This window comes from Dermacentor silvarum, chromosome 6 (genome assembly GCF_013339745.2).
Source record: "Dermacentor silvarum isolate Dsil-2018 chromosome 6, BIME_Dsil_1.4, whole genome shotgun sequence".
Classification (NCBI taxonomy): Eukaryota; Metazoa; Arthropoda; class Arachnida; order Ixodida; family Ixodidae; genus Dermacentor; species Dermacentor silvarum.
The window spans coordinates 147,028,701-147,052,105 of record NC_051159.1 but is presented as its reverse complement, the minus strand read 5'-3'; the positions used below and the strand labels follow the sequence as shown (position 1 = coordinate 147,052,105).

The 23,405-nt window shown below is 44.3% G+C and overlaps 1 protein-coding gene across 7 annotated transcripts in view; it reads right to left on the bottom strand.

The window, feature by feature from the left end:
• LOC119456166 (glycoprotein antigen BM86-like) overlaps positions 1–23,405 on the bottom strand; it is a 114,602-nt gene that overhangs the window by 80,228 nt on the left and 10,969 nt on the right. For all 7 annotated transcript variants that reach the window (XM_049669581.1, XM_049669580.1, XM_049669579.1 and 4 more), the window contains 8 exons: positions 15,878–15,991; positions 13,714–13,793; positions 11,703–11,755; positions 10,976–11,115; positions 9,726–9,896; positions 5,419–5,550; positions 4,491–4,597; positions 601–653 (listed from right to left, as the gene is read on the bottom strand). In XM_049669581.1, coding sequence (XP_049525538.1) covers positions 601–653; positions 4,491–4,597; positions 5,419–5,550; positions 9,726–9,896; positions 10,976–11,115; positions 11,703–11,755; positions 13,714–13,793; positions 15,878–15,991 — 850 coding nt within the window. The remainder of the gene's footprint in view (positions 1–600; positions 654–4,490; positions 4,598–5,418; positions 5,551–9,725; positions 9,897–10,975; positions 11,116–11,702; positions 11,756–13,713; positions 13,794–15,877; positions 15,992–23,405) is intronic.

Genomic DNA, 23,405 nt, shown 5'->3' with positions numbered 1-23,405 from the left:
GATAAATAGTTACTTTAATAAATACGCGATTCATAGAATTAAAAAAAGGCACTGATACTACAAACAATATCGTGTAGGTTTACAAAAGGTTTATCCGCGTACATTGCATTCACGTTTTCTTAACTTCTTGGCTAACGTTGTCTGTCGCACCTAGTACGCTATCAACTGCCCTTTCAATCCGGAATCGTATTTCTTGCGTACAGTAGTGTGTGAGCCGCATCTGTTGATGAATCGCCCTCCGGTGGTAGAATTCTCGAACTGTATAAAGCCATACCATTGTCTAAATGAACTCCAATTTCCGTGTTGCGAAAGCAAGCTCTGCGGAGACGCAGTATTAACATGTCATGGTTGTACTCTAAAAAAACAACAACTAGGGCACAGAATAAACAAATATAGTAAAGATAATTCTTTGTAAAAGTAATGACATAATCAATATAATCACGCATATAATCGCACATATATATATAAACGCATAAATTCAATGCGTGCAAACAATGTCAAAGGAAACTGTGCGCAAACATATGTACGCTTTGGAAAGATTGAGCTATTTTGACGACGTCATAGAGGGATCAATTAGGAACACAAAGAGAATACACTTACGAACACTCGAGCAGCTTGACAGTTCGCAGCGTCTGGGGATAAAGCTCTTGCATCTGAAATATCAAACACGCTTCGCACGTTAATTTTGCGTGAGTGCCATGGTTTAAGGCGTCAGCATTAGGAGTGTCAAAGTATATATATATATATATATATATATATATATATATATATATATATATATACAAACGTCTTGCCTCCTCGAAGAGGCAAGACGTTTGTCGAGTGAGCTCCTGAACAACACTTTGCAATGTGGTAAACGTGGTTTCAATCATGGATCCGGGACTTCAAAGAGGTGTGACATAATGCTCACACATTTCACTCGAATTTACCGCTGAATCGTTACTGAATATTGGTTCGCTCGATGATTTGCTGCGGCCGCTGTGGCAGGTAGACCTGAAGATAACGAAAATATATACAAGAGATCGAGCATTTGTTCACTCTTTGTGTTCAGGTCTGCATAGAAAGGGCTTTAGAAAATGGTATGTCATTCTTAATTAAAACTTTTAGCGAATGATATTGAAATATGTTGTCTGCCGTCGGTGATGCAGGCACAAGTTGTGGGAGAAGATGGGTGTTTTAATGGAATAATAAAAAAAGTTACATGGCCACACAGGCTGACTGTGCTTTTGGAAAGCGCTCTTCATGCAGTGCGCTAGTGGGCCTAACATAGCTTGGGACCCACGTAGCAGTTGTCGGTGAAGGAAGAAAACGTGTGGCTATTCTTGTGTGCGAGTTCGCCTGTGTGGCGTAGTCAGCCTGTGTGGCGTAGTCAGCCTGTGTGGCGTAGTCAGCCTGTGTGGCGTAGTCAGCCTGTGTGGCGTAGTCAGCCTGTGTGGCGTAGTCAGCCTGTGTGGCGTAGTCAGCCTGTGTGGCGTAGTCAGCCTGTGTGGCGTAGTCAGCCTGTGTGGCCATCTAACTCTTTTATTATTCCAGTAAATCACTCCTCTTCTCCCACGACTCGTACCTGCATCACCGACTGAAGACAACATATTCCACCACTTATCCGTAATTTGACCGAGAGCCTCGAAATAGATCAAAGTTAAAAAAGAGAGAAAGAAAATATTGAGCTCTCACACTAAAACAAACTTAACCCATGTGAAAAAAATGAATAAAAGAAAGAACTTATCTAGGTTCGAAGAACTTGTTGTTGGGCGAGTTGGTACATACTAGCGAACATTGTTTAACTGCGCGAAAAAACGGACCACAGAGACAGCATGGGACAAGAACGGGCGCAGACTTGCAAATAAAGTTTATTCCACAAGGACCACATATAAGTACAACCCAGGCATACACCACTGCGCGTGCGCGAGAAAATAAAAAAAAAACCACCTTGTTTATGTCAAACGCAACCTACCTACGCTGGTCAATAAACCTCATCTCACTGTTGTGCAGATAAACTGAGGTGTCGCTGACACAATCTTGTCCCTTCTTGCTTATATGGTACGCCTCGAGTAACTCTCTCGCTGTAAGCCGATCATGGAAAAAGTAAAGATTTTGTGTCGCTGCCGAGATAGCCGAACTGAATGAACTATGTCAAAATTCTATGTCTCCTCGGGCGGCTGAAATCAGCGTCATGCCAGCCGCCCCATGTAGTTTGCTCTGCAAGCTAGATTAGTAGCAGGTGTAACGCCCCAAGTTGGCCGACGTCGGCAAAATTCGTCCAGGACGCCGTGGCATTTTCCCTGGCCTTAGCGCGCACGCATGCAAGATCTATTGCGAGGATTGAAATCACGGACATTCTGCGCAGTGTCTTTCCGCCAAGTCCAAGTTGTTTGTATACTTACCTAAAGGACTGCCTCCGTTACCTTATTCAGCCCGCTTTTCACCGGTGGCAGCAGAGTCACCAGCGATAGACGGTGACGGCAAGTGTGAGGGCACTGACGATGGCGTGTCGAGGCGTTTTTAGTCAACGGACGCTTTTCGAGCACGCCAAGCGAGTGGTGTGACTTCACCCAGTATTCAACTTTCTCATCGTTTGAACTACAAACAGTGTGGGGTGTGTGACACAGGGACGACAGCCGGCTGCGCATTTGCCCCGCAAGGCGTGGAATCGGCGTTATGGCGTGCACCGTTGTGCAATTTCTTCGATCTGTGCAGGTTAGTTTGTGTTACCATCCTCTTGAACGTCTGTTGGTTTCGCTAAACCGTTTCCACCGCAAGTGCTGTTTTCAGAATTGTCACGTCAACGTATATAAAAGCCCGATGCTTACGCGAGGCAGTAACTTGGTTTTCTGCATTGGGCCAGCATTTCTTCTTTCGATTAATCAAACCTTGCCGACTTTGGACATGGTTGAGCTGAAAGTGCAGTTTTCGGACCTGAACAGGAACGATGTAGAAGGGGATGACTTCATTATTACTCTACCCTGCCATATCAATGACCAGGTTCATTAGGATCAAGGTATATTAGAAAATGTAACTAGTACAACAAATGACCATAAGGGTCATGGGAGATCAAACAACCTATCAAACACTCCCACGAGGATTTCCGCTCTTTGCGCAAGAAAGCATAAAGAGAGATAGAAAAAAAAGGCACTGAAGGGATTATGTAAAACAAAATAGATAAGACGGAACCAAAGCTGGCCTGAAGTTGGACCTTTATCTCGGCGATAGGTTTCCAGTACAATTGCCTGACGTGTGCGCATTGGCAATCGCGAGATTCCGCCGTGGCATGGTCTGGTGGTACTTGGTTGGTATACCGTTTCCGCGCAAGGTGCGTGAGGTGCGGAGTCAAGTCTTGAGCCACCTGTGTCACGCACACTTTTTTTCTTCAGGTTATTACAACTTCGAACGTGGTTGCTCCACAAGTTGCAGCTGTGTGTCTGTGCAGCGAACTCCTGCGCAGCGAACTTTTGAAATTGTCGCACGTGAAAGTTAGGTTGCATAGCTTTTGTAAACGCATTTCAAACGGTGAAAGACTTGTGCTAGCCATTCTGCCCTCGTCCAGCTGTGTCATATCAGCCACTTATCTTCTTGTCTGAGGTGCGTGAAACCATTAAACAAGGTTGAGAGGGGTTAATATTCAGTTTTCATGGTAATGAATCCCCATCCAGTGACTCCGAACGCACCATCATTGCAGTCCTGTATTTGTTTAGGAAAGCAACAGCGCAAAACAGACAAGGACTCAGGCAAAGAAGTACATGACACTGTTGATGTGTGTTTCTGTCGCACAGAATACGACACTGGCGCTCTGGCGCCTACATTTGTGTTTTATCGTACTTATTGATGGAAGTGCTCATAGTCTATAGATTTGCTTATCTGCAGAACTTCTATTACGTCGCGGAGGGCTGTACAAAAGTACCGAATGAATGAATGAATGAATGGCACATATATTAAGACAACGCACAGATCCAGCGAAGATGTTGGAATCTGTGCGAAGCGAATTCCTCGTCGTAATGAAATGCTCTGTTTGCCCATTTCATTCTAAAGGAAGCAAGCGTGCGTGTGCTCTGGCGTACCAATGCTACGCAGTGTGACATGTCTTATGGAGGCTTATGTTTTATTTATTTCTTATTTATTTGAAATGTACCCGTCACTTCTTGACCAGTCCCCGTTTTTGGTATGTGCCATAGTATGGAAATCATAGTCATCATGAACACGCGACAATCATCTTAAAGAACTAGTCGGCGTTGGCGCGATATGGCGTATAGTGGGCATGCGCCTTAGTATGAAAATTATCATAAGCTGCTAGCGCTGCTGTTGTCTTTTGCTCTCCGTCCGGCGTATTGCGCTATTTTACCCTTGAAAAAACAAGTCCCAATAGCCAAACTAGACCCAACACCTCTCCTGCGGCGTCATTCAAAACTTCCGATGCGTAAAGTGCAATGAAGTACAGTATTCCTTGGTGTACCGTTAGGAATCAAAGAGTGAGAGATTCCTTGTGGCGTACTTACAGCCTCTTCCACGTCCTTCTGCTTGTCAGCGCAGTCGTCGACGCTGTACTGAGCCGTTCTAGAAGCATTCGCTATCTTGAAAGACACGCTGTACCAATACACGTGCTCTGCGTGAGGGCATCGGGGGAAAATGGGTGTTAACAGATCGCGTGAACTTCTGGTTATCTTGTATCTATGCAGCGTTCCCACTTTTGGAAACGCTGCGTAAAAGCATGACGCAGAAGTAAAACATGCGATATAGATAAGGTGTTAAGGTGAACAAAAAATAAGCGCGTAATAGACGTTGAACTTATGACCTCACTACTTGCAAAACTTTGGAGCCTTGAGTAGTAGGTAAATGAGGCAGATAATCCTGTGCGCTGTCCAAGAAAGTTTTTTTAAAGAGGAAGTTCAGGTACTACGTCCCGTACAGATTGAAAAATCATACACCCTTAATGATGCTCATCTGCCCCTTGGCTAAGAACTTTACCTTTGAGGCTATAGGAAAATTATCGCATGTGACAGTCAGCTCAAACCACACCTGTGATGAGAAAAGCCGTAGTCTAAAAGTGTGTATTAATTCCGGCAAACTTGTGCATACCTAACTATCTGACATGTTAGGTTTGACAGCGATAGCCATTATAATTTATTTCGTGCAGTTTTCTTGTCATAGACGTTCGTGTCGTCATGTTTACTTACCACAAGAATCCCCCCAAAAAGTCATTTGTTCTCATCAATGATTTGATTTCACACCATAAAATTTGAAGGGGTTTGCCATGCAATGAACCGAACACCATTTACACACCCATAAGGGTACTAAAATGTTTATAGTGTATATATTCTCTCTTCTTAAGTTACCCTCAGCTTCTTAAACTACTCTAAGCATACTCAGTGAAGCGGGATGCCATATATACAAGCAGTAAACACACAGAAATAAGTGCCTCCGTACCCAGAAAACAAGCCCTTTCTTTTGCATTCCACTCGAACGACTCAGGGCAGGAGCACTTTGCGAAGCCGGTCTTGTCTTCGCACTTGCCCAAGACCGACGAACACATCTCAGCTTCGGCCGGTCCACATGGCCCTGAAAAATGCAAAACCCGAGCCTTATATATAAGCTCAATACAGCGACAACGCAATTGCAGTCCTCAATGTTCAGTTCTAGAACAGTAGTCGGTCGAATGAACATCCACGTACCACGCCTTATTTACGCAAACGTTTTAGTCGAAGAAGGCGCACAGCTTGTTGCGATCCTTTTGGTTTCTTCCTCTCAAGTGCTCCCGCTGGAAAGCTGTGCATGGTGTGCTCTAAGATATTGTGAAAATAAACACGATGCGCAGCGACTAAGCGCACTAAGGAATGTTCCATGCAAAGAAGACTCAACATCATATCTATAGCTTTCTTTTTCTTTAACTGTAGAAAAATTGAGAAGGAGCTTATATGCGCTCCATCAATGCGGATGTGCTTAAGTAAGCTTCACCGCAATATCGACATGTATTGCAATGAGATCATTTAGCACACAAAAATAAAAATAGTGCCCGCAAGCGGAGGTCTCAGGTGGGCACCGGACATTATAATAAAGCGGGTGGTGGAAGTCAGAGTACCCAAAGGGCAACGGGGGGATCAAAGCTGAAACCGGGGTGGACCATAGGTTAAAATCGCCTAGGTCAAACCGTGCCGGGGGTGATCGCATACGAGATCGGCTGTCCGCGAAATTATACACCTTAGCTCGTAGAGGCCTCGGCGAGCCAACAACCCACGGACCAGTCCGGGTTTCAGCTTTGATTTCCCCTTTGGAAACTTTTCTCAAGTTCGTTCAGGCAATCTAGTGAAAGAATCACCCACGTGGTTTTGCAGGCTATTAATCCTAGGACGTCATATATTGACACCGCTAATATAAATCCCCAGTGCGGATACAAATCCCATTCCTAAAGATTTTACCCAGCACTTTGAATTTGTCTTCGTGCGTGAAAATGGAGCAAGACAGTGTTTTCTTAAATATAAAAGGCTTAGACCCCTCTTGATGACTTTAAAACCTCGGAAGCCGGTGTTCTTATTCTCCTACAAATTAATGAGCGGGAATCTGCTGGTCTAGGCAACATATTCAACTCATTTCTGAAGTTATATATGCGGGATCGGGGGGAATATATGCGGAATCGTCAAGATTTATTTTGCCTATATTTAATTAATCACTTTCTACTGGTGCGTTGCCTGATGACTAGGTTCATTGTAAAATTAAACCACTATTCAAACAAGGTGACAGCAGATCATAAACTACCGTCCAATAGTTTCAGCTTGTACGTGCTGTAAATTACTGCAACACATTATTCATAAACACGTCGCGTTCTTTTTTTTTTTCTTTGGATAGGCATTCACTTCTGGCCGCATCTCAACATGGGTGTAGCAGTTTTTTTACCTCAACTCATGTCGTTGAAATAACGCATGACTAGCTATTAACAATCCTACAAAAATAGATGCAATTTTCTTCAACTTTTCCAAATCAGTACATAATATTTGTCGTTTTAAACTGGCTGTCATGCTACGGCGTACGTTAAAAGATACACATATCTGTAACTGGGTCGAGTCTAATTTTAGTCCAAGGTAGCGATACGGTCCTGTTTAATAATACAACCTCAGAAATGTTACAGGTGGTATCAGGGGTCCTACAGTGTTCATTGCTTCGCCCGTTATTATTCATGATTTCCATTAATAATGCTGTTGATAATATAATGGTTCATGTCAGATTGTATGCTGATTATTGCGCAGTGTATTCAGAGATAAATTTTATTTATGGTGAGCAAAAGCTTCAGTCAGAAGTAAATGAATTGATCTAATTGCAGGTATCTGTCAAATATGAGAAATGCGTAAGTAGGTCAGTGACTAATAAGAAACAACCTTTGACCTTTTATTACATAGCGAATCGAAACCTACTGCCTCGTGTTAGGGATTTCGATTACCTCAGTTTGCATATTTGCGATAATCTCAACTGATATCAGCGTGTTACTCCGTGTCTAATTTCTAAGCTTTATTTCCTGAAACGTTCCCTTTGTAACGCTTCCAGTTACACTAACCTTCTTGCCTATAGATATTTTATAATACCTGTCTTTAATTACACTAGGTTGTTCGGCACCCTTTAACAAAAGTTATGTAAACAAATACAGCTATACGGACGAACATCAATTTCTAATCTACTGGCAAAGCTAATCTGAAGCGAAATTCAGAGCGAAATCGATTGTGCCAAATGAATTTAATGGTTAAGGTAGTCAAGCGTCTATTGAAAAGCCATACTGTGATAAATTTTCTTCTGTATATGCTACTCGGCGCTGATGTCCATGTACATTAGCTCTATTTAAATACCGGAATAATAGTTTTAAGTGCTCCTTTGCTCGAGTAGTCTCTGAATGGAATGAACTTGACGCTGATATAGTCGAACAAAATTAGTTGGAGAAACTCCAGCATGTTCCAGAACTACGAGCTGCACTTGACGACATTATTTTTTCTTGACGAACATATACGCATGTATACTTATCTTGTTGATTCATTTTCCTTGGTAAGCTTAAAGAACATAGTTTATCATTCTCTTACATTTATATTTATGCTGTTGTTTGTACCCGTCTGGCCACAACCCCTATGGTTGGGGTTCGGAGTATTTGAAATAGATGAATAATGAAACGGGGGGTGGTTGTTTACGCATGGTGCTTGTGCAAATTATCGTTTGGGCATTTTACCTGACCGTGTGCGTCTGTCTCTGTTCGTGTCAGCTCATTCTCAAAATTATCAAAAACCAACAAGCCGCATTTATTGCTCTGCTGATCTTAGAGTCGAATCAATGAAATAATTTCAAAGCTTCAAAGTACAGTTCTCTGCAATAAAATTTTTAAGCACATCGTTGTGGAGCTTCATAGGAACAAAACGTGGCCATAAAATTGAGAATAGTTTCTGAAAATAAATTATACTTGCCGCTCGGCGAGAGGTTATCCTATAAGTTACATTAGTGAAGCAATTTGAGTGCATATCGTGCTACAGTCAATTTATAAGCGAAGATTTACATTGAGTGATGCCTCATTTATGGTCTGTTTGAGTGTATGTTTGTCTATAGGTGCATGTGATGTTTGTGAGTTTATCGGATCACAGTGTAAATCATATCTTTCGCCCAACACCTGGAGTAGTACGTTGTGCCGTCAGCCACGAAAACATCTCGTGCTTGCATGCACGACAGCATCTATCTCTCTCTTTCTCTCTACTCTTGCTACCGACAGATGGCACTATCGGTCGACGCCAGAAATTCCTGCACTTAAGTGGCACACGTAAAATACAGACGATCTCTTAGACTGAAAAGAAGGCTCATCCTGTAAGGCCCTAACGGCAGAAAGGTTCTATCAGGGATATTCGAGTCGTTTGAAGTAGTGTCGCTGCTGTTACAAGCAAGCGCATCTGCAACAGGCAACGAACTACCACACAAGCTTCGGCGGTGAAGAAAGCTGCAACACGCCCACTCCTCAGCGATCAAATATGTTTATTTGCATACATTAAATAAAATTCAAAGCGATGAGCAAAGCAGCGCAGCCAGTCGACAGCACTGAACTGAAAGACGTAGTGCTCGAGCCACCAGTGCTGCCTGTTAAAAAAAGGAAGAAGGCAAAATATGCATTTCGTGAAAGGAATATTTCCACCAAACGACTCCGCATATTCATGTAGTCGCACAGCCCCTGAAATCTCTCACAATTCTTCTAGCGCTGTCAATGCTGAGGGCGCCATCATGAAGACTTAAAGAACGGTCGCTAACCCGTGCAAACGTGATTAGCGATTGCCTGTACCGGGCAGGCAATCTACGGCGCTCATTGGTCGGCGGCCTTCTTGGTCAGTCCATTGTATTTGGGAGGGTGGACCTTAGTCAGGTGTGAATAACACCTTTAGCCTTGTTCTTTGTGAATCAAAACAAATTTTAAGTTCAAGGTCCTTCCACCACTAAACGTAGGATCACCATTGTATTTTGGCTCGGTATCCCTGCAACTCGCCTCCACACTAAGCACGATCACTGCAAGCACTACGAAGCACAACAAACACTAGGCCCGAAACACGAATGAACATAAGCAATTTTAATCTGTCGAACCACGTGAAGTGTTCGTAAAGTTTGTGCGTGCTTCTTGCAGCAATCCAGCGTCGAAACGTTGCACCACAGATTCTTACCCGACATGTTTGCTGCTAAGAATTGTTTACGCTACCCGCGCGGGGCCCCCGGGGGAGGGGGGGACTTACTTTCACAGATGGAACGGCTCACGCGTTCTGTCCGCACAACTTCTTTCTCCACGTATCCTTCGGTGCACTTGAACGAAATCATGTGACCATCTTGGACGCACTTGTTCGTTCCGTTGTACTCCCTCTCCACTCTCTTCAGCGCTCCGGCACACAGGTCCTCAATTTTAAAATCTGTAAAAGATTCACGGCTACACCTTACTAAAATTAGACTAACCGCCGTCATCTAGGGCGTCCCTGTGCTCGAAACTTTCCATCGACACAATCATGATTGTTGATTATGTTTTCTAATGACATTCCCTTTCAAACGGGGCGGCGGCAAATAGTGACCTAGACTGCTTGAACCTATCAGGTTAGACTACGCCTACGGCAGTGCAACATGTTGCCGATCTGTTTCATTTTTGAAAATATTTATTGAATCATCTCTCTGTTTGCAAAAATGACCTATGCATGTAACGACCCGGCCGGTTCCATCTCTTCCCTGCTTTGTTTTTCACGAATTTTCTAAGCATCTCTGATCAGTTGACGCTCCTATCAACTTTGAAACTCAACGCTCCTGGAAGGTGGACGTTTCGTGTGGGTCCTGGCTGGGTGAATAACTTGGCATTTCATTAAAATGTGCGGAGTCATCTCCGGACTTTTCCTCCAGCATACAAATGCATCATCCTATTGCGAATATTTGCCCTTGTATGTTTTTGTCCTCAGGCAATCAGATCTGGCCTGCCCAACCGAAAGTACTGCCCATTGTGTTATCGTGCAAAATTTTTCCCCATTTCTTGCTTGTATTTTTTAAAATCTCAGCGGACATTTTTGCATCCATCCATTGCATCAAATTTACCATCTGTTTCTCTCGATTTCTTTATGGTGACTATAGGCTGTGTACTTGTACTTCCAGTAACCCTGTACTTCGTTACAAGTTATTCTGATTTATTTCTCCATTCCATGCCCATGCTTTTGAGGTACAGATATTTGTGCATTCTGGCGTGCCGCGATTATTTTCTTTCAGTGGCAATAAACATCATTACGCCAGAGACTTCAACATTGCATCTTCTTTGGCGGATACTCTTATCATGAATACACAGATTTTTTTCTTTCTTATATTCCATCGAATTTCCTAGACTAGCAGCTTAAGAATAGAACTCACACCATAGAAATATAACTGATTTATTGTGAATACGTAAACATGCGTTGCCAGGCTAGCATATCTATACTAAGAAAGATTGCCGAGAGCTGTAGAAAAATCGGCAACTTACCACTCACGGAATTCTTCAGGATGGCTAGTCGTGGGTAAAAGATGCAAAATTCGCCATCTGGGTATTGGCACGCCCGAAGACGATTTAGCAGTGCGGTCGGCGGCAGTTTGTTGAATACCAGCCGGATGGTCATATCTTCGCTATGTGCGTTGCATAGGGATGTGGGAGAAACACAAGAAGATTATGAAGAACATAATGAGTTGCTGTGTGCTTTTTTATTCGGAAACCGTAACTAGTTTTGGTGACATAGGATGAGAAGTAGCAGCAAACTAATAATTTTATTTCGCTGCTATCGCGCGAATTATGATGTCAACTACTGCTATGAACCTTGGTAAGCGGGCAAGAAAAAATAATTTTTATCTCAAATTACTATTCTAATAATCTCAGAGTCGCCGTAGACGATCGCGGTATAGTTGTCTCTAGAGCAGCTTCCAGCCTTACATGGAAAAACTGCTTGGAACGAAAATCACATTATTATTCCAACCGATAGACGGACGGTGCGATAAGCCACTTTCTTACGCTTATGCTGTCAATGAATGTTGAAGATAGAATAACATTTTCGATCCATCGGTAAATTACTGCATGCAGACTCTTTATGTCATGGAGGCACTACGATAAATGTACACTACAGTAGTAAATCAACATTTTAAATGCGGCTATTCCACGCTTATGAAGCGGTAAGTTTATTCGCACGCGACTAGATATCACACAGAAATGAGCGAAATACCTGCAATTCAGGACGTCCACATTGACCAAGTCACGACCGAATGCCGTTCTCATCTTGAAAAATAACAAAAGTACAACAGTTTAGTCGCCCATTTGAAGGCGTGAGAAATAGCCAGGGCGGGGAGAAAGCATCACACAATCCATGCACATGACGCACGCGCTGTTATCGTACAGCGTTTTAAGATATAAATTGTGTGTATACAACTAAGCACAAACGTTCAGCAGGTAGATGCTAACTTGAAACTGGTTAGCAGTGGCCGAACAAGCAAAGCTTCAGGCTGGAAGAGCCAACGTGTCCACAACGGTACTTGTCTTCGTCAGGCACAAATACCCTTGATGTCCTCTTGTTCCTGACGAAGACAAATCCCTTGTCGAAACGTTGACTCGCCCGTGACATCACACGTTCGGTAACCGTTGAATAAATTATGTGCATACAGTCCACATGCTTTGCTGATTGTAACGAGCCAGACGACGCGGACTTCGGTTACAAGCAGGAATTAAAGATGGAGATATTGTTGTCGAAATAACAATGTCCATGGACTGTTAGGGTCGTGCTCACATGCAATTTACCTTCAAGCCAATATGAAAGGCTAGCGTTGAAAGGCAAAAAAAAAAGTCATAGCCGTTCTTAGGTGGCTTTATTTTGAAATGTGATGCAAGAAAGCTCCATGCTGTGGGAACGCCGACATGATCAGCGACATAAGAGCCAAACTGCGGATGAAGAAGATTACGGACGCGCGAGATGCGGCTGGGCGCCCTTGGGCCGAGACAGAGGCCTGCTGACGTGGGCTGCGGGATAGAGGCGTTTCCCACAATGCATAGCCGCTGCGCATGTTTTGAGCAAAACAATACCCATTCTCGTTTAGCACTGGTCAACTTGGACACCAGGAAAGGAAAAAAAAGAGCATTTTTCTATATGTGCATCCATTCTGGAGCAGTGTAAATGGAGCCTTTTGCAACCCCTGTTTTTGTGAATGACCATTCGTGTTGGAAATATATTTTAACAAAGCAAGTATACCGGGTGTTCAAAACTAAGCTTTACGGAAGTTTTAAAAATCGCCTGTGCCAGGTAGCTGAATTTTTATCGTTGAGCTGGGTTACTCGTAGAGGCGAACATTAGTAGCGCGAGAAATCAAAACACATATTCAACTAACTAACACACGTTTAATAATGAACCTCTTAGTTAATTACTTTACTACAAATATTGCAATTTGCGAATTGTAGCCGGTGAGTTTGCAAGACGCCTCCACTTGAAATGACTTTCCAGGATGACACCAGTTTTGAGATGTAATTTCCCAAAGTGTGGGAAGAAATACATCGGCGTTCTAGTTACTTCTGTGCTTCAATGTATAAAACAGCATATTAGTAAAAAAAAAAAAAAGAAGTGGAACAACAGCGCAATTTTATGGCGAGTTTGACGGCGCATATCTCCAAACTGGTGTCATTCTGGAAATTCATTCCAAGTGGATACGCCTGACAAGCTCACTGGCTACAATTCGTTAATTGCAATATGTGCCGTAAAGTAATTTACTAGGAAGGTAATTATTAGGAAGTGAGTTTTTGTTAATTAGTTGAATATGTGTTTCAATTTGCTACTAATGTCCGTCTCGTCGAATAACCCAGCTCAATGATAAGAATTACGCTACCTGCCACAGGCGATTTCTAAAAATTCCGTAGAACCTAAAAATGAACACCCTGTATTTTGTTTGTTTGCATGACATCTTTTCTTGTTCTACCTATGTGTAATGGTAGTTTATAACAGTGTGAGCGCATAGAAACCTGCGCAAGAAATAATGTACACAGCAACCTTTGGCGAAGCGTACTCTGACTTCTCGAACTTGCTTTAGACGCAACGGCTCGCATAGGCGTGTGTCGCTTGTTCAATTCTACTATTCAAAATTCGGATGCCTCTAATTACTGAGCTCAATGAAATGCTTAAGCCGAGAGACATCTTTGTACAAATGTCTGCATATAAAGGCGTACGCCTTTGGAAAGAACAAATGTCTACATACCGCTTTCATAACAATGCGAGAACAGTCTTCAGCATCGAGAGACCCGTTAGTTTTAAAGGAAACAATGTAGTAATATTCATCTGAAAAAGAAAGAGCCCAGATGATCGCCATCTTGTTGTCTGCCTTTTGCAGTAACAGCTTAATATGAAGAAAAAGAAAGAACATTTCGCAGTGTCATACAAATGGATTGTAACGGAGCCAGAATGCTGCAAAGAATATCCCCCAGCTTTATATCACATTTTGTTTTTGAATTTTTAGGCCTATGTTGATTTATGACATTAAGAAGGGTTCTAAATTTTATCGCCCACTTTGGTGTTTCGAACAAAGTGCAGTCTTACGTCTCTTCTTGTTCACAAAAAAGACGGTGCGTTAGAAGCTTATTTCCGCAATATGTGCTTGTTTTTTTCTCTAATCTCCATAGCTGCAAGGACAACACTGAAGATCGGTGGGACGCAGCTCTACGCAGTCTCACATTAGATGAACAGCTATGGGCAGTCCAACGGGCCCGCGAAGCGGCCGATAGGCTAGGTCTTTTGGTCCCAACGTGGGGCGGCCCGCTTCGGGCTAGGCAACTGGCGCGACCCAATGGACCAAAATAAAGTTTTTCCATCCATCCATCCATCCATAGCTGAAGTACTCCCTCGTCTGTTGCTACACAACTATGCCACAAGTAAGCGACAAGAATTAAAGGAATCGAAGGGCTTGATGTTTTGTTAATTAGAACCATATGAAGCAAACTTACAGAGAAGCCAGGGAATGCATAGAGAAAATAAACTGCTCTGTTTCAATTGAAATGTAGATATGACAACAACAAATTAAATAAAAGTATCCCGGGTAACCCAACCCACGTCTTTCACATTACGTGTGCGGCGATTCATCAACAGGCTACTGCGGCGGCCGTCTTCCTGTCATTTGTGTACATATGCAAGATTATCCCTGGGAGCATTAGCCAGCGCCACGCATGGCCATGACGGGGGATGTGGAACATCCTTTCAACAGCAAGCGTATCATGTAGTACGTGAACTTAGGGTTAGGCAACTAGGCAACTGGCAAACAAACCCCCTCCCCCCCCCCCCCCTCCCCCCCCCATGCTACCTCATGGCGTCAAGGCTGCCAAAGCCAAGGCCCTCGCTATTTCGTGAGCTCGAAGAAGCAGGGAGGTTCTGGATTTGTTAGTTACAACCATATGAAGCAAACAGAAAATTCAGGCATGAAATGCGTAGGAGGTACTTATTGCTCTTCTTTTAATTGAAATGTAAAAATACTCAATAAAAAGGTAAAGAAAGTGGACGAAAAGCCTTGCCGTAGGTGGAAGCCGGCCAACGTCTTCCGCGTTACCCCTAGTTACCACGAGTGGTTACTTTTTATCTCCCCACGATACAAAAACGACAAGAAGTCCTCACTCTACAAAGTAAAAGTACTCTCGTACCACTATCCAATATCAATGCAAGACAACGCACGCTGCTTTACTGAGCACACATGTGATCAACGACCTAATAGACAAAAGAGCTACAGCTACGTGCTATATCAGGTGAATGTGCTGTTTTCGGCAGACGCCCACAGCGATGGGCACTAATTTGACACGTTATTCGTAAGGAATCATCGATTCATTGACGATTCGCGGGGGAAAACGGGGGAAAATGTTCCTTCGTTCCGCGGGGGAAAACGAAGGAAGTCAAGAGAAAGATGACCGAACATATGCCGGTCAAAATTATTTATTGTTAGGTATGATTAATATTTTTGGAAAAGGGGATACCATACATTGATAAAGTCAATTTTTTAGCGCTGATTGCGACTATGCCTGTATGAACTTGGCTGGCGCAGAATAACATTTGCGACATCTATTTAAGAAATGTTTTAAATAGAGCTTGTTGTTGCATATTACGTAACTTCTTGCGAGCTGAGCGAAAAATGGGACTGGACTGAAGAAAGAAGAGCGCAGACTATCAATAGGCATTTATTAAAACGACACACACCTAATATATGTATATACAAACACAATATGGCGCTAACCCTAAATGATAGTCTGCACTTGTGTTATTCTAGTCTAGTCCCATTCTTCGCGCCGCTCCCAGGAAGTGACATGTGAGACAGTTAACATGATTTCTACAAGTTCAGATTTTGACTTCATCGTATAAAATTAAACAACACAAACATGTTTTACCTAGTCGGCAATTTCCGGCATTTTGGTATGGCCATGGACACCTGCAGTCCTCTTTTCCATGGTAGATCCCACAGTATGTGTTGCTCAGATGGCATTCCTTTGTCCCACATCTATCTAAAGGAACAAGCAGATACGTATAATTTTCTAGGTAGATAGAGAGTAAGTGAAATGATAAGAGAAAGCCGGGAGGTTTACCAGGCGGTCTAGTTAGTGGCCCGGTCTAAAGACAGGGGGAAAGGGGCTGAAGTATGAGTAGCAAAAGAGAGAAAGAAAATTTCACAGCACGCACGCACATGCAGAAGCACTCATCGTTCAATCAGTCACAAGCGGGGATGTAGGGAAGTGCATCTGAAGAATCGCACCAGCGCTTTTACGGCTTTGTGCATCGCAGTAGCACGAGGCAATGGTCCCAGGACCTTCACCATCTTCACTTCTGCAAGAGGCCTGTCGTCTTCGCATGAAAACCAGAGCAAGCCTCAGGTTTTCGTGATCGACAGTCCCACAGTAGGAGCTCTCAATGTTTCTTCAGTGCCAAATGTGGTATATTGGCCACTGACCGCCGTTCCATTCAGTGGTGAATGTGCCTCTTCCTTCCCTCTTTCTTTCCCTCTTCCCCTTCCCCCAACGCCGAGTAGCTGGCTAGAGGAATATATAACTCAGGCCGACCTCTCTGCATTTCATATCATTAGACTTGTCTCTCTCTCTCTCTAGGCGCTCGTACAAAAAACGCATATTTGCACGGCGCACAGTAAGGTTTCCTCACGTCGAGTAAGAGCGGTTGAAAGTTGTAATTTTATTTATGGCCCCATGGCGTGAAGGTGCCGGTTGGTGAACATCGGTGTATACAACTTCATGAGTGTGACATAAGTTATGGGCAGAGAAAGGAGTGACATTAAAGAACCGTGCTTGCAGGTAGAACATATCGCCGTATATTGGCGTATATAGTAGTGCTCTGTTCTTTAGCCCTTCTTTTTTGTCATTCTTGTGCTACTTCCTATCTCATCATATCATGAGAACATATATGTGTACCCTTCTATCCTCCAGAACAAAACAAACAGGGTGAACAGTGCTACAGTGACAGTAACGTGAAGTCTGCTGTGCACATCTGCTATCTAAAACGTGTACCGCTGCCCGCAGGAGCTTCCGGAACATAGATGCTCTAAAAATGTCTGATTTCCGCTGCGCATGGGCGCGCCACCGCTAATCGAAAGCCGATTTATTTGCGACTTACGCAGTTCCTTCCTAAGTTGGCAGGATTTGTGGATAGACAGCGAAAAATTCATTTTCGGCAGCGTTAGATCTACTTTGGGTATGGGGTGGGACCAATACAGTTTTTAAAAAAATTACTTAATAATGTGAATTTAGGAATTGACCAGGTTTATCGTTTCCTTGCGCACACAAACAAACATACAAAGAAACCAACAACAAACAAACAAAAAATCTTTAGAAGACTAGAATTTTGGGTCATTTGGAGATTGCATATTTGACTACGACGAAGCGCGATAGACGGCACAAAAGGAGGCGAGATAGAAGGTTGGGTAGCCACAGCTTAAGCAGGTTCATTCACATCTGTAGTTTTTCTTGCCTTGTGGGCCAGTTGTGTGTAGTTCACAGTGTACACATGCTTTGCATTTTTCGCATTTCGTCATGAAATTGTGCACGCATTTTGTATGTAATTTTTGTCGTATCGCCTTGTTTTTTGCACTCTGCTCTTTTTTGCGGGGCTCGTTTCAGAGAGTCCTAGGCGCATGCGTGCATTGTCCTGCTGCAGCAAACATTTCCAAAAAATATTTATAGTCGTTAGTATAGCGGTTGTCTCGTTTGTCTCGCCTGCCTTTGTCCCGCCTATCGCGCTTTTCACAGAAGTCAAGTAAACAAACAAACCTGACCACAATAATCATGGTTCATGGACAACACATTTCATAAGTCACTGTTGTAGTATCTGCTTGAAGCAGGCCTTCATGTTTACGTGTAATTGAATTCCGTTGTTATTATGCGTGGCTACCCAGGCAAATAAATAATAAGGAAAAAAAAAGCTGTATAGTCCCTTTCAGCTGTGGATATGGTGCCCTGTGTGGGACGAGAAAAGGGCAAGGCGTTCGCTTCGACACTTGTGATAGCTTGAATGCGTGAGGAAATGAGTCTAAAATGTAGCCCAGGTAGCACTGTTTTGAGTAGGACTTCATGATTCCCATCTGTTGCTGACAGATTTTTTTAAAATCTCTTTTTAAGTGCAATAAAGTATGTGGCCGCACTCATTGTCGACAACAAATAAAAATGTCACAGTTTCGCCCTAAGGGCGAAGCAATGAATGCGATAGCAACACAGCAATGTCATACGAAGTAAAGCGAGCGGCTTTGGTAGCAATATGAATTGTAGTAAAGATGAGCTGATTAAGTAAGCAGGTGTGCTGCGGCGTAAGTAGACCGACATGAAGAGAGACTCGATGACCACGAGAAGGCGCGTGTGAAACGGTGGTGTTGATGAGAAGCGCTTCCCGTGGGCAGCGCGTGCGAAGGGACACACCTGTAGTGCTGCACTGCCGATCCGGGCAGCATTGCATGTGTAGCGTGCGTTGGAAAATGTGGCCCGACCATTACTAACTGAATGAACAAGCGTGGTGTGAGCGCGCACAAACAAACATGAATAGATCACACTGAATGACTGCAGACGACTGTCAAAACGCTGGCAGCGAGCGCATACGCCGCCGCGGGCGAAGGTACGTGCGGTCTATCGCTTCAACGGAAAATGAGCGGCGAATGCACGGCGCATGAAGGTCAGAGCCGTGTGGAGGTAAGAGACAGTGCGGGCGAGCGAGCGATGAGCGCGGTTGTTGGCAGAGTAGAAGTGCGCCCCCCCCCCCCCCCCCCCCCCCCGCGCTCCCTCCGGCGCTGGCTTTCCGCTTCCTTGCTTGCGCGTGGGTGATTGAGTGCGTTCGCTCTCCGTGATAGCGCGCGTCCCCGCACGCTTACGCTCGGGCATACGGCGCGCGGCGAAGATTTTATCTATAGGGAACCTCACGGCGACGGCTACGGCAGAAATCCGGTTGAAGTGTCCATATAATTGCTATCGCAATAAAACTCTGCAGCACCCCACAGCAAGATGTTGGACAACGTTTCACCCCAATATTAAGCAAACAATCGCCATTGTTTTGCGTGACGTACAGTCGACAATAAATGTTTTCGATACACAGGAACCACGAAACGTTTTCTTCCAACCCATGTACCTGCGTTAGCGCTGCGATAAACAAGAAACGTAGCATATATGTTTCATATGCAGCGCAACGTAGCGGCGAGAGTTTGGCTTTGGGAAAACACAAGCCACATTCCTAAACACCATAAGTAAACTACCGTTCGGTTCCTCAAAGGTGCACCGAGTGATAGTGAAGAAGAATAAGATGGGGATTGACGCATAGCAGATGTCCAGTAACGTACGGAACGCGTAGATGCGCCTGTGCCGCAAGGTGCCTACTCATGTATCCGGGTGATAGTCGCCAAGCAATTCAGGACTTCTCAATGGCGTACAATGGCGCTGCTGTCGGCCCGGCAAACCGCAGCACTTGTCCCACTTGTGGACTGAATGCAAGGAAGCCCATGTAGGAAAATTTTGATGTTCTTTCGCTTATTATAGCCTCAATGTTTCTTTTTTGTTGTTTGAAGAAAAGCGCTTGATTTTTCATTAGTAATATTTGCGCGCGTAATAATAATAACCAAAATTACTCTCAAACCATTGATATACGTCGACTGTGGTTTGTAAAGACGTTTAGAGAAAACTGAAACAGTCATGTGGTACAATACAATGCCTTCATATACGCATGTTCTCGCATTGAACAAACAAACTTAGCAGGTGAACAGACTCGCATCTTATGGCACTCTGTAAAACAGTCAGTATGGCAGAGATGGCGATTTCAGTCTTGCCGTTAGGGAGTTACCACATCCCAGTAATTCTAAGCTTAATGTCACAACACGACCCTCCTCCGCATAGCCCTAACTGGAAACTTGCCTCAGGTGAAGTGATGGGCAAAGTGCTGGACCAATTCGACAATCGTCCACTAAAGAACTAAAATCTCTAGACCAGTGCTCCCAAAGAACATCCGCGTTGAAGGTTTTAGTCGCGCTACTAAGATTACTGTGGTCTAGGGGTCTTCAAGATAGACTTTAAAAACTGACCCCCTTACCGCTCTATAGTGTACATGGTTTGTTTGCGCTTGTCTCTCTCTATATATCTCTCCCTTCCACTCTCTTTCTCGTTTTGGGCCCCTACTCCGTGCCCCCGTGCAGGGTAACCATTGGGAACTGCCTCTGGTTATCGTCCCTGCCTTTCTATGCATGCTTTCTCTCTCTTACCTCTGCTGATCGGAAATATTTTGAAGAATCTGCTCACTTATCGCGGGATCTTATACGCGATTGTAACACAGAGGACGCTGTAGGATATTTTACCGTGTTTACTATTGACGCTGCTGAAAAGTTCGTTCCACATCCAAATGGCTAGTCATGTAAGTTACATGTTTCCTGGTAGAACGCCGAGATACACCAAACAAAGAAACGAACGAACAAACACAAACAAAGAACGAACAAATTTACTTTAAAAAGTACGAATTTGGGGCCAGTTGCTGATGCATATTTGACTATAGTTAAGCGCGATAGACGGGGCAAAGGAAGGCGAGACAGACGGTCGGGTACCGACAGATAAGTTGGTTCATTCACATCTATTGTTTTGTTTTTTTATGCCTCTTGGGCCAGTTGTGTGAAGTTGACAGCATGCACATGCTTTATAAATATGCACGTTTCGTGATCAGATTGAGAATTCTCATCCTCTTTGTAATACTCTAAAGCCCTGAGGGTAAAGATGAATGAAATGAATGAACTGAAAAGCTTAGGGCATACTGCGTCGATGTCCAACGGCGGAAAACCTAATTTAATTTAGACAGATGAAGTAACAAGGAAGGCGGACGATATGGCAGGCTAGGAGAGTAAGCTGGGAGAGATTTCCTTCAGGCCTCACTTCCCATACCAAGGAGGCAAAAGTACTGAATGCGTTCAGAAGGCTAAAGCGTCAGTCAATCAATCCGTTGCATCTGGTAAACCACGAAGGGAACAGCCTAGAATACCAAGCAGATGCGTTTGGGAAACACTTCGAAGGTGAGAACTCCATGCATTATTCCAAATCATTCCTTAAATACAAATAAATAGAAGAACATGTCTCTCGACAACAATGCAGACAAAAGGAATCATGCAACTGTCCTTTCAATATCACCGAATTACATAGCGGCCTTGAATGCATGCAAGAGCTCTACACCGAGAGCTGACAAGATCGTGTAAGAGAAGACCAAGAACCATCATCCTGATAGACAAATAACACTGCTCGCGCTTTTTAACAACATATGGGCGGCCGCTTTACTTCCAACTGCTTGGAGAGACGTATAGTACTCTCACTTTTGAAGCAGGGTAAAGGGCCATCCTCGGTAACAAGTGTCCGCTCAGTAGCGTTAACACGTTACCGTGTAAGCTAATCAAAAATATCTTAAATCGCCGTCTCTTACATTTCTTAGAATTCAACAAATTACTTGATCCATACCAATGTGGTTTCCGAGAAGGGTGGCCGACAACCTTGTGCGCATCGGGGCTTACATTATGATGCATTTATTCATACACAATTTTTTTTTGTGTGCGTTCCTTGACAAGGACAGGACCTACGACACCACGTGGTGCTATGGGATCCTGTCGGACTTGTCGGTAATGGGTGTTCGTGGAAACAAGTTCACCGTTATCGACAGCTACTTATCAAACCGGACATTCCGGGTTCGAATCGGTAATGAAGTTCAGTAATGTGCAAAGTTGGGCGAGTTGGTGATTAATCATCATACCGTATTGGCGAAGCAGTGCACTGACCAGTACAAAGTGGAGAGACACGATAATAAAGTAGTTGGGAGTGCAGCGAGTGTCTTGTATTCTTGTGTCTCTCTACTTTGTCCTGGTCAGTGCGCTGCTTCACGAATACGGTATGATGGTTGAAACGGTAATGTTTTATCCAAACCGTTTACACAGGAAACCACGGTACCGACGGGTCAGGTACTTAGATGTGCCCTTTTTATGATAAACATGAATTTTTACGCTCGTCAATTCCACTATGTATGTTTTATCGTTTATACGGTGACGACGGGCAGGTACGGTTCAAATCGTGGAGCCTCGCCGTCTGTGAGCGACACGTTCAACTCGGCCTAAACAAGTGACAAAATGGGCTAACGAGAATGGGTTTAACATTAATACTCAGAAACACCTTCGCGTCCTTTTTACAAGGAAGATAGGCCTGGTCCCAGAGCCCAGTATGAAACTTAACTGACAGCGCTTACCTTAGAACGCGGAGCACGTTTTTAGGTGTCATACTCGATTCATCACCCACATCAAGTACAAGGCTAAGTGCCTGAAAACAAGAAACATTTTAAAAATTGTATAATAAAAAATGAAAGTGCCTAACAAAAATGTATAAACGCCTTGTACCGTGACGCTTGGATTACAGGATTGTGGTGTAGCCCGCTAAGGATGCTTGATCATGCACGCCAATTAGACGCCCGCCTGGCCACATGTTGTTACGTTCGGCGACCAACGGGGCAGCGATCTTGGAAGTATCTCCCAATTGCCTGCGACGAATCGCTTCGGGAGGCTAAAAAACGTCCCGCCGGGAGAGATCAGCGACGACACCGTGCCTCTACACCTTTCAAAGAGTACGTGTCACGACGCTAGGAGGAGGAGGAGACTCTTGGAAAAGGGCCTCTACTACGACGCTTTCTCACGGCCGCTCGACAGACCAGCTGACCGCCAAGGCCGTTCTCCAAACAAATTCGTCGATGGCTGGCCATTCCAGGAACAACAGACGCGTCAGTTCAAGTCAGGCGCGAAGCCACCTGTCTACGAGTGTCCCCTCCTTTCTGTGGGGGAGTGAGCAGTGTGTGCCCGAGGGCACTTCTCCGAACGTGGTCGGGAAACGAAGGCGCCGGGGGATTGTGCGCACCCTCGCCCTCAAGGCGGACCTTCGGTGACTCTAGACGCTCCGATTGGAGGAAGAGGGCTTTTAAGCGGACTTTGGCGGCTCACCGAGTGCTCTCCCATCTGCCCTGAGATGTAGCCAGTGATTCGACCCAGTCATGCTAGACTGATGAGACGTAACGTCTCGTTCTCCTACTTCTCATGTAAATAATGTAAATAAACCCAGTACTCTTCGTTCTCGATGAGAACCTATTCCTCCCTTCAACAACGTCTTCAGCGTGGATGAGGAGGACGACGGCATGGGCCAGCTACCACTTTGGATATGCCCGACTCCAACTACTACAACTGGTAGCAGCGGCGGCGTAGGCTAGAGAGCGACCCGCAGTTTAACGTCGAACTCGGACTCCGAGGCCACGACTCCCAGCTGCCTCACTCAAAGCGCACATCGATACTTTTGAATCCGCACCCGACGATGCTTCCTTACACCTCTTCGTTCTTTGGGATGGTACTTCGTACCGTCGTAATGCTCATCCCGAAGGCCC